This window comes from Schistocerca nitens, chromosome 3, assembly GCF_023898315.1.
Source record: "Schistocerca nitens isolate TAMUIC-IGC-003100 chromosome 3, iqSchNite1.1, whole genome shotgun sequence".
Lineage (NCBI taxonomy): Eukaryota > Metazoa > Arthropoda > Insecta > Orthoptera > Acrididae > Schistocerca > Schistocerca nitens.
In genome coordinates, this window is record NC_064616.1 from 620,077,665 (window position 1) to 620,089,988 (window position 12,324).

General features: G+C 38.6%; 1 protein-coding gene across 2 annotated transcripts in view; it reads left to right on the top strand.

Moving 5' to 3' along the window:
* Positions 1 to 12,324, top strand: part of LOC126248557 (uncharacterized) — a 309,747-nt gene that overhangs the window by 137,854 nt on the left and 159,569 nt on the right. For both annotated transcript variants that reach the window (XM_049949644.1, XM_049949645.1), the window contains exons 5-6: positions 10,618 to 11,485; positions 11,599 to 11,897. In XM_049949644.1, the coding sequence (XP_049805601.1) occupies positions 10,618 to 11,485; positions 11,599 to 11,897 (1,167 nt within the window). The remainder of the gene's footprint in view (positions 1 to 10,617; positions 11,486 to 11,598; positions 11,898 to 12,324) is intronic.

Sequence of the window (12,324 nt, forward strand, 5' to 3'; positions counted from 1 at the left end):
AGAAAGTGTGAGGCGGTGGATGTAATAAAAGTTTTGACGTGATGTTGGTATTGTTGTATGTACAATACAGTTCGCCGTCTTATTCACGCGAGCCTGGCAACTAATTTCGTGGTCAGCCAGAAAGCAAAGGGAAACATACTGACCTTAGTTTCCAGTCTTCACGGCCACGTTCTGGTCCAGCCCACTGAAAGAAATGTTTCTATTCTCCTTCTACTTAGCGGGATTAGGACTATGATTTTAAATGAAAGTATAAAGTTCTAGTTAATACATATATTGAGTAAAGTCTCTCACATACAAACCTTTGAAATTCACTGTTTTTAATTGACAGTAAATCTTTCTATCATAAACAGCACAACTAGCAGTTTAGAGTCAACCTCTATGGCACATTCCTACCAGATTGTCTTTCGCCCTGATTAATAATACTCAATTGAATGTTCAAAATAAATGTTCAAAATTAATGCTCGCCACAAAAGTGGAAATAATATTCACCACTTGCCACTTGGATTTGTAACTGCATGTGGGGTGTTTACTGCAGAATTGATGACAATTTCCCAGGCTCTTACCTTTATTAAACAGTTCCAACTGAACCGCGTTTTGTTATGTATGGACTCAATGAGTGGCCTTCAGGCTATTGATTGGTGTTTTTCCTGCCATCCCATGGTTTTGGCCATTCATGACCGTTTCGCTGATCTTCACCATGCTGCTTGTTCCGTTGACTTCCTTTGGGTCCCTGGCCATGTGGGTATCCCAGGTAATTAGCTTGCTGATTGTTTGGCTGGGGAGGCAGCCGCTTACCTCCCCCTTCTCTGTAACCCCTCCAGTGGTGGATTTACTGCTTCATATCAAATCCCACCTCACACAATCATGGGCCAACTCTCGGGAGGCTACCTCCCTGTCTAATAAACTTTGTGCGATTAAGGTGACACCTGTCGCCACGTTCTTCCTTCCGCCTCTCCCGAAAGGATTCGACCATCCTGTGTCGTCTCCACATCGGCCATACCAAGCTGACCCGTGGTTTTCTTTTGTGTAATGAGCCACCCCCACTTTGTGGTTGTGGAGCCTTCCAGTCAGTAAGCCACATTTTGGTGGAATGCCCCCTTCTTTTGGCTCTGCGTACTAAGTACAGACTTCCCCTCACTTTATCTTTAATATTGGCAGACAATTCCCGGATGGTTGAACTGGTTCTCAGTTTCCTCTGTGAAAGTGGTTTTTATTTTCAGTTCTAAGATTTTTAAACTCCCTCTGAAGTAGGGGCAGGGCGGTGAGGGTTGGGGTGTCTCCCACTGTAAGCTGTGTTTGGAGATTCCTGTCTCCCATCCCTGGCCAAGATCCTCTTTTCTATCCCTTTTACTCTGTTTTTATTGCTTTTTACAGTTCGTTAGTCTCCTTTTAGAATATGCACTTTTACATTCTAGCGGTTGAACGCTTTTGAATAGCAGGTGGTCTTGCCTGTACTGCATGATTAGAGGTGGGATATTTCCTGCCTCTAGCATAGCCTTGGGGTTGCCCACTTACTGACTTCCCTCAATTTGTTTTCACCATTGGCAACACGATTGCACTTCTACATTTTTTAGCCTTTTCCCTTTTATCGTTATGACTCTTCTGGGATGGAAATCTGTCCGAATGGACCACCTTCGAAACAAGGGACTGATGACCTTGCTGTTTGGTCCCTTCAACCCCAATGAACTAACCAACCAACCACATGGATTTGTAATTCTAACGGACGGCACTCTAACAGTTACTTTGGCGAATTCTAAGTTATCCAGGATGGTGTACAGTCCTCGCAAGTTCACTATCCGCTTTTACCACAAATACACGATTTCTAACAGTCCGTCTCCGACGTAATCTCGGGCAGAGCACGATCCGACATTTAATAGACGTGGATATTACAGTGGCTGAGTGTGAAGTGAACCTTCCTACTGCTTCGCGGGCTGTATTTATATAGGTGCTGCAGCAGACTGCCAAGGGAACATCTGTTATCTGCCTTCTGCGTACTGCAGCAACCTCAGAATGACTGCTTTCTCAGGTACATAATCTTTAATAACATATTTAGGAATTAATTCAAAATCTTAATTTTTACATGTATTCAAGTAAGTTGTTTGTAAGCACAGGAAAAGTTTCAGCTCACTTGAATTAAAACTTTGCCTTCTAGAATTTTTATAGTGGAACTAATGGTAGATCGTTACCTCTGAACCATACTTTTAGTAAAATTGTATTGGCTGTTATTAATACTACAACTCTCAAATTTGGTTTAGCTCCGTTATTTAGTAAGTTTTATCACCTGCTTTAACCAAAATTCTACTATTAAAATTACAGGTGCTCAATCTACTACAAATGGATATATTTTTGCTACAAAACTGTACTCAAAAACTAGAAGAGGTAGCTTAACATGATCTCTGTTATTATTTTTAGGGTGAACTGAAGCATAGAATAAATTTTTACTTTTCTAAGTCCAATATTTAGCGCCTTCCATTTTTCCTAAAAGTGAGGATTCTGGTGGTCTTTATCGCTCTTTAGCTTTGAAACTTGCACCACTTATTTATGAGCTCTGTAGGCACCTGCTGACCAAATTGTGGCTTTTTAGCTGTCTTGTTTAGCGCCTCTTTTTTTTCTCTTAAAACTGCATTTTTGCGGAAACTATCAAGTCTAGGTACATAAAGACTTGATATTAGAAACATTATTATACTAAATTGTATCTTAACAAAGGTTTAAATGTAAATTTTGACTTTTATTTTTATACTTAATTGTGGTGAAATACTAACGCGCTACACGCAGATGCGTGAAGGTGCTGTGGCGCTACTAGCAGTGAACTGGGGTAAGTCCCAGCACATTCTCTTGCCTCTGTATCTCACACACAATACAGTGCTTGCTTTGCTTCAAAACCATACTGCAGTTACAAGAATGAAAGGACATGATAAGGAATCAGTAAATCTCCACCTACATACATACTCTGCAAACCATCATAAGATGCATGGAGGAGGGTACATTGTACCACTGCTAGTCATTTCCTTTCCTGTTCCGTGGCAGCAGTAGAATTGTTCTGCAGCCAGCTTCAAACACCAGTTCTCTAAATTTTCTGAATAGTATTTCGCAGAAAGAACTTCATCTTCCTTCCAGGGATTTCCATTTGCGTTCATAAACCATCTCTGTAATACTCAGATGTTGACAGAACCTCTAGTGGTAACAAATCTACCAGGTTACATCTGAATTGCTTTGATGCCTTCCTTTAATCTGGCATGGTGGTGATCATAAACATTCAAACAGTAGTTCTCTGTATGCTGTCTTCTTTATAGATGACCTACACTTTCCTAAAATTCTCCAAATAAATGAAAGTCAACCATTCGCCTTCCCTACTACTGTTCTTATGTGCTCGTTCCATTTCATATCACCTTGCACGGCTATTCGCAGATATTTGAGTGACATGACTATGTCAAGCAGCACACTACCACTACTGTATTTGAATACTACAGGATTGTTTTTCTGACTCATCTGCATTAAATTACATTATTATACATCTACAGCAAGCTGCCATTCATCACACCAACTGGATTTTGTCATGGCATCCTACAGTCACTAAACGATGACATCTTCCTATAAACACCAGTGTCATTGGGAAACGGCTGTAAATTGCTGCTTACACTGTCTGTCAGATCATTTATGTATACAGAGAATACGAGCAGCCCTATCACACTACCATGGGGTACACCTGACAACACCTTTGTCTCTGAACACTCGCCATCAAGGGCAACATACAAGTCTTTGAGCCACTCACATATTTAGGGACCTAATCTGTATGCTCAGACCTTCATTAAGTCTGCTGACAGGCACCATTTCAAATGCTTTCTGGAACTCTAGGAATATGAAATTGCCAGTTGTCCTTCATCCATGGTTCGCAGGATAACATGTCAGAGAATGGCAAGCTGAATTTAACTTGAGTGATGCTTTCTAAATCTTTTCTGATTTGTTGACCATAGCTTTTTCACTTCAAGGAAATTTATTATATTCAAAATTGGAACTTGTTTTAGAAATCTGCAGCAAACCAATGTCCAGGATATTGGTCTGCAATTTTGCAGGTCTCTTCTTTGCCCTTCTTATGTACAGAAGTCATATGCAGTTTTTTCCAGTCACATGGTACTTTGAGCTAGGTGAGAGATTCACGATAAATGCAAGCCAGGTAAGGAGCCAATGCCATAGAGTACTCTCTGTAAAATCAAACTGGGATTCCATCCAGACCAGGCGACTTATTTGTTTTCAGCTCTTCCAGTTGGCTTATCTATTCGTATGGCATCCATTTGGGAGTCTGTGAGACGGTCAACTGACAGCATGTTTGTATGGTCCTTCTGCATGAATGATTTATTGAATTTCAAACTTCATCATTCCTTTTGTGATGTGGAAGTCGTCGTAAGCTTTGTGCATTGATGTTTTTACATACACACAAATTCCTACAAACTTTTGCCTGTCATCATTTGCACGTTCTTCTTTTGAACCGAGAGTGCAACAATCCGTCTTTCCTCGAAATCTTCTGAATTTTGTTATTAAATCATCACTGGTCTTTTTCATCCTTAACCACCAACTCAGCACATACTTCTCCAGAGTGCGATTAACAATCTGTTTAAACGTTGCCCCTAATTCCTGTGCATTCTTAATATTGGAACCAAGCGATGTCCATTTATTGTCTAAGTGGGCTGCTAACAACTTCATATCTGCTCTTTCTAGCAGAAATACCCTCCTAGCCCTCTTGATTGATTTAATAACTTTCGTAACTGTAGTTGCCATGAGATATATTATCTTTGGTAACCATAGTCACCATGATGATCAGGTCAGACCTGTTCGTAGCTACAAGGTCCAAAATATTTTAATTACTCATAGACTTTCAAACTAGTCGCTCAAGACAGTTTTTGGAAAGGAGTTCAAAAATACTTTAGAAGGTTGACTGTTCGTACCACCTGCAGTGAATCCATAGATGTCCCAGTCTATACACTGTAGGTTAAAGTCACCTCCAACTAAAATTACGTGTTCTGGGTGTTTCTGTTCTACTGAGCATAGACTTTCTTTGATGATTCTAGAACTGTCACAGATGAATCATGTGGCCTTAAAATGTGGCAGATAATTGCCATAAGCTCAGCTGGGGCTGCTACTTGCATCCAGACAACTTCAGTCAGACCCAATTTTGACCTTGATACACAAACCTTTTTTGTTGATGCTCTTCCTCCTGTGGTGTCTAATCTGTTTTTTCTATATACGTTCCAAGCCTTGCTAAATATTTTGGAACTTTCCTGTTCAGACTTCAATCAGCTCTTGGTTTTGAGAATAATTTGATTGCAAAAATTTCACTGGAGGGCAGTAAATTCAGGAACTTTGTTATAAAAGTTCAACAATTCACTGCTATAATTTAGACAGTTGATGCGCCTTTATTTTGTACGCATTTTGTTCTCTGTATATCAAATGGTGAGTAAAAAGTGAGACAGGTGTATACCCTGTCCTGGATGTTATTCAGTGTATACATTGAGCAAGTTGTGGAGGCGATGGTGTATTTGTGAAAGGAATTAAAGTTCAGAGGGAAGACATAAAAACTTTAAGGTTTGTTGGTGACATTGGAATTCTGTCAGAGATAGCAAAGAACTTGGAAGAGCAATTGAGTGGAATGGATAATCTCTTGAGAAGAGATTGTAAGATGAACATCAACAAAAGATAAGAGGGTAATGGGGTGTGGTCAAATTAAATCAGATGATGCTCATCAAATTAGATTAGGAAATGAGACACTAAAACTAGTATATGATATAGGTGGGGCATTTGCAAATGAACAGGTCTAAAGGAACAGTTCACTAAAGTTAATGGAAGGAACAACTTCTTAAGAGTGATCGTTCACTTCGGTCACTGCTAGTCTCGTTGCCGGAATGGAACCATTAACTGCAGCCAGTTTCATTCCTTGTTCTAGTGCCTCCATTGCTCGTTCCAGTTCCGGCACTCCTAATTCAGTATGGAGTTACTTGCTTTTTTAACTGCACTCACCTGTTGTCATTCTCTTTCAACCCGTTATTGAAATCTTGGCTTCGGGTTTTTTCATGTACTCTGTTCAGCGTCCAGAACTGGTGATTCATGTGATTCATGTTTTTATTTTTATTTATTCTTATTTTTTTAATACACAGTTCTCTGTTTATTGTTTTGAACAACTGTACAACACACAACTGTCGCAAGGCATCATGTTGTTATCTACTTGATTCAATGACTAGTTTCTAAGATAACTTCTAATAATTTTTTGAAATTGCTGTGGAAGGACTTTACATAAAACTTGGTAATTTCACATTTCTTCCCAAAATAAACTGTATCACATAGGGAGGCTCTTATTTTTCAAGTTTGACTTTTTCTTTGTGCTACCCCGGTATGAAAAGAAGAGGTGCTCCTTCATTTGAAAAAATATTGTTAAGTAGTAGTTTGTAAACTGAAAACTTTATTACTTTGTTTCATTATTAATACTGTATTGTTGTACTTTTAATAAAATGACCCGTAAACTGACTACTTACTTAGGGTGTCGGGCAAATATGAAGAGAAAATCAAACTAGGCAATTTACTGCTTTTAGTTTAGTTTATTAATTAGGTGTAGTTTGTTGGTGACACCTACCTTTTTATTCCAGTGTAAAGAACATGTCTTGAGGAGCTTTTTGATCAAATCTGTTTCAAGACACACTCACTTTTTAGAAATGAACTGTACAATCCCATTATTCATAATAATGGGATTTGACTGGTCTCTACTAGAATCCTTATGTTCTTCATCGCTTCATGGTTCAGTGCAGTTTCCATTTTTTATTCAGAGGATTAAAGCAGCCGTAAACGATTTTCCAGTCTTTCTGCAGCCACACTAGGAATATCACTATCACTGACTTGACTTGAAAGAATTCTGAGTTTCAAATATGGTGCTTTGGCTTTTGAAGTGGCACAGGACCATACTGTGACATATATGGTGGTAAGGAAAACACAAAGATACTAAATTGCAGTCTGTTCTTGTGGTCGTAATTCAACTTCATCACGGAGCATAAACTTTATCAGTATTGTTGTAATGACTTTTGCCATCCACCTTGCATGATAGATAACACTGAAAGATACTCCATGAGATAGTTCTTCAAGAAGAGAGATCTCAGTTAATTAAAAAAAAACTATCAGTGTAATCCTCTTGTATACCTTATGCCTGAAAAGTAAATAAGAGATGTGATATGTTGTTAAGGTTTGGAAAAAAAAAATCTTCTTCCTTTTCTCACATGAAGATCCTAAAATTTTCCAGTGTATTTGTGTAGTTCCCACCATTACTGATGTAAAACACACAATTTCAATATGCAGTTTTTGAGCTCCTGTGTCAGAAGTCATGATGTTACCAAACAAATCTCCACTTCTCACACTGCTAGTACTGCACTGTGATGCATAGTCAGTTTACACACCCACACATTCTAACAGGAAACCGTTAATGTTGGTTTGACAGATGAAAATTTACTTCCAGTTATTTCATGCTCGTAATGCTGGCACAACTGTATATTATTTTCTCTAAATGAAGTGAAAACAAAGGCATTGTATTTGCTATGACTACAATCTTGCATGAAAGTGAATAATGACTGGGGGTGGTCTGTGCAGGGTTATGAACAGGTTCTGTAATTTGTACTTCCATTCGGCCTGTCCCTCTTACCTCTCTTCTCTGCCTTGCAGTCACTGGCTCATTCACTTCATGCAACCTCTATGATGCTTTCTAAGAAGTCCTACCCCCCCCCCCTCCCCCACTGCATCTCCCACACCAACCAGTGCTTGTTGGGCTGCATTCCATGTACAGACAAGCTGTGTGAAGTCCATATAGCATGTAGAATTGGAAAACAGGAACAGTGAATGAGTGAAAATGAATAGTTGACAAATAGGAATGATCTCCATTGAGCTGGTTCCCGAAGATGGAGTTTGCCCCTCTCTAGTATGAGTTTCGCTATTGGGGCAGAAAGTTAACTGATGATGGCTGAAGTAAATAGGATACAAAATGCAGCCTGGCAATAGTTAGAAAACCATTGCTGAACAAAAGATGTGTTAACAATGAATATAAATGTAAATATTAAGAAGTCTTTTGTGAACGTATTTGCCCGGAATTTACCCGTGTTTGAAAGTGAAATGCGAACAATGAGTAGCTTTTGAAGTTTTTGAAATGTGGTGCTACAGAATAATGCTGAAGATGAGATGGGTAGATCATGTAACTAATGAAGAGGTACTGAATAGAATTTGGGAGAAGAGGAATTTGTGGCACAATTTGACTAGAAGAAGGGATTGGTTGATAGGACACATTCGGAGGCATAAAGGGATCACCAATTTAGCATTGAAGGGAAGCGTGGAGGGTAAAAATCATAGAGGGAGACCAAGAGATGAATACAGTAAGCAGATTCAGAAGGACATAGGTTGCAGTAGTTACTTGGAGATGAGGAGGCTTGCACAGTAGAGTAGCATGGAGAGCTGCATCAAACCAGTCTTTGGACCTTTGGACTGAAGACCACCACCACCACCACCACCACCACCACCACCACCACCACGGGATACCAATGGTAATATTAACTATGAAAGTGCCACTGAAGGGGAGTCACTAAATACTGTTTTCCGAAATTCCTTACCGAAGAAGGTGAAGTAAGTGTTACATAATCCCAATCAAGAACTGCTTGGTGTAACAAAGCAGCTTAAATCACTTAATAAGGGCAAGTCCTCTGGTCCAGATTGTATATCAGTTAGGTTTTAACCTACTTTTAGAGTACATTGACACAATACCTCAATACTTAGCAGTCATATACTACTGTTCGCTCGGCGAAAGATCTGTACCCAAAGACTGGAAATTTCCACAGATCACACCAATAGTCAAGAAAGAAAATAGGAGTCATCTGCTGAATTACAGACTTATATCACAGACATCAATTTGCAGGAGGATTGCGGAATATATACTGTGTTCGAACATTATGAATTACCTCAAAGGTAAGGGTCTGTTGATACGGTTGGCAGCATTTCAGAAAATATTGTTCTTGTTAAACACAACTAGCTCATTATTCACACAAAGTAATGGGTGCTGTTGACAGGGATCTCAGACTCATCCCATGTTTTTAGATTTCCAGAAAGCTTTGGACACCATTCCTCGTGAGAGACTTCTAATCAAATTACATGCCTATGGAATATCACTTCAGTAGTTGTGGGACTGAATTTATGATTTCCCTTCAGAAAGGTCACAGGACTTCAACAGAAAATTGAGTAAAACAGAAGTGAACTCGAGTGTTCCCCACAGGGGTGTTATAGGCCCTCTGCTGTTCCTAATTTGTATAAATGATTTAAGAGGCCATATGAGCAGCCCTCTTAGACTGTTTGCAGGTGATGCTGTCATTTACCACCTAGTAAAGGCATCAGAAGATCAAAACAATTTGCAATATGACTTAGATAAGATATTTGTATGGTGCGAAAAGTGTCAGTTGTTTCTGGATAAGGAAAAGTGAGATTATCCACATGAGTGTGAAAATACATTAAATTTTGGTTACATGGCAAATCGCACAAATTTAAAGGCTGTCAATTCAACTAAAATCTAGGACTTAAAATTATGAACAACTTAAGGTGAAATGATCATGTAGGCTATGTTGTGGGTAAAGCAAACCAAATACTGTGATTTATAGGCAGAAGGCTATTATTTATTAGCAGAAGACTTAGAAGACTGAACAGGTCTACTGAAGAGACTGCCTACACTACACTTGCCCATCATCTTCTGGAGAACTTCTGTGCAGTATGGGAACCTTACCAGATAGGGCTGATGGAGAACATCAAAAAAGTCCAAAGAAGGGCAGCTTGTTTTGTATATGAGAAGTGAGGTGGGGTGGCAGCCATTAAAACAAAGGCATTTCTCATTGTGACAGGATCTTTTCACAAAATTTCATTTATCAACTTTCTCCTTTTGAATGTGAAAATATTTTACTGTTACCAACCAACATAGGGAGAAATGATCATTATTCGGAGCTCATATGGAAAGATTTAAGTGTTAATTGGAATGATAGAGAAGCAGTCTGAAGGTAGTTCGAAGAATTGTCTGCGAGGCACTTAATTTTGGATTGCGGAGCAGTGATGTAGATGTAGATAGTATGTACTCCTTATGGCTTAAGGAATGTCGAACGATTTTTGGCATGACCCGTAGTACCAGGTATATATATAGCTTATATTCTTGAGTTGGGACTTAATGACATGCCATACACAGTTACTTAAAAGTGTGTTGCATTGTTGAATAATGTGTGGCACTCCATTGTTGTGCCACAGTTTTCTGTCATTCTCAGTATGTAACCCCCCCCCCCCCCTATGTTATCCATGTAACATCTCCTCCTCCTCCTCCTCCGCATCTTCTGAGAGTTGTATATTAAGCAGTTATTTGATTAGCAAATAAGAAGTTTTTCTTCCCTTTTGTCTTGGAAACAAGAAATAGGACTTTTATGAATATGTATGGTCATGTATGCCTTAAAACTTGTAGCTGTAGTATATGTTTAGCAACCAAGATACTTTTTGATTAAATAGTATACATGCTTTTTATGAAGAAATTATTTACATTTGGTGCTCACTATTTGCTGTCTCCTTCCTTTCTAGGATGAATTTGAAGAACTACGTACATTTGAGCTGTTAGAGCAGCAAGCAGCAAACTCAAGCTTTTCTTCCAATTGTTCCTTTGTTGGCCGTATTCTGCAGATTTCTACTCAGTCAAGTTTCAATGTGAATTGTTATGGTACAGAGGAACTGGAGTCACATGCAAATTTTATCCCAGTTAATCCAGTTCAAAACACATGTTCTGCAGTGAACACAGGTATTATTAAACAATATCCTGAATTACAAGACCCACTGCATTGCACTAAACAACAAATAAGTGATGTTGCCAAAAAGATTGCTCTCCTTCAGGAAGATATGTTCAAACTCAGTGATGACCATAAGGATATTGCAGATGATAAAACAGTTGAGCAGAATAGTTGTTCTGAGGTTGCCAATTTCATTCAAAGAATTTCTCACCTCCAGAAATGTGTGGAGTTAAAAGATTGTAATGAGATTGAAACTGATGAAGAATCTATTAGGGAAGAGAATTCTTTAACATCAAATATCCTTCATAGAGATCTGCAAGAACAGATGAGAAAAGTCCTAATAGATGATTTCAAGGAAAGGAAACACTATAACTCAGATACAGAATGTAGTATCCTTAGTGAAACAATGTGTGTAAGCATTGCAGAAGATCCACACACACATTCAGAGAGAGAGCAGACTATGTTTTGTGCTCAGAAAAACTCGCATAGTAATTTTGAAAGTGACAAGTGGGAAAACAACAAATATAGTCCTGTAAAACAGGAGGCTTATGAAGCAGTTGCTAGTTCAAACAAGCGAGTGACACCTTTACCTGAATGTACACCTTCATCAGTGCAGTTTGGGAGAGACTATCAACATACCAGTGATAGATACACACATCAGCCAGGTAGGTTTGAAAATTAGTTTATTTTACACATTGGTACATTTATTATGTCTTGTTAAGCTGCCAGTAGTTAAAACCAAAAGTATTAGAACTACTGCATAAATTTGACATTTTAGGTGATTCAGAAGATCTTAATCTATTGAAGAGCGACCTCCTTCACAAAAGGCTCACTGAGCTTGATGCAGAAATAAGTATTTATAATGAAGAAAAACTTAAATTGTGTGCACTGAGAAAAGAATATGAAATAATTATTCAGGAGCTGCTCAGTGAAAAAGAAAAACTGAAAAGCCTCATAGATAAAGAAAGAGCTGCAATAAACATAGAAAGAGAAGAAATTGCAGAGGAAAAATGTCGTCTTGAGCAGTACGAGAGTGAATTAATGAAAGAGAAGCAAGTTCTGGAAGGCTTAAAACAGGTATGTGGCTTGATTTATAAGAGAGAGAGAGAGAGAGAGAGAGAGAGAGAGATTGATTATATATTTGATTTGTGGTGTTAAAAACCGTACACAAGTTCGAATAATTTGTTTGTGTCTATCAGTCTTTAATACATTAAATGAAATCAATGGGTATATGCTGGATAGGGCTCAATGTGTGAAGTTGCTAGGCATTTAGATCTATCAATCAAACTGAGGTGGCATGAGCACATGAATAAGTTATCCAAAAAGCTAAGTTCTGCCTGATTTGCACTTAGAAATCTCTAATTGTGTTGGCCTGCAGACAGGATTGCACTCAGCACTTTGCATATTTTGACGCATGTCAGTACTGTCCTATGGCAAAATAGTCTGGGGGACTGAAGCTAAGGTAAAAGAATTTTTTCTGCATAAATGTTAAATAGAAATATTG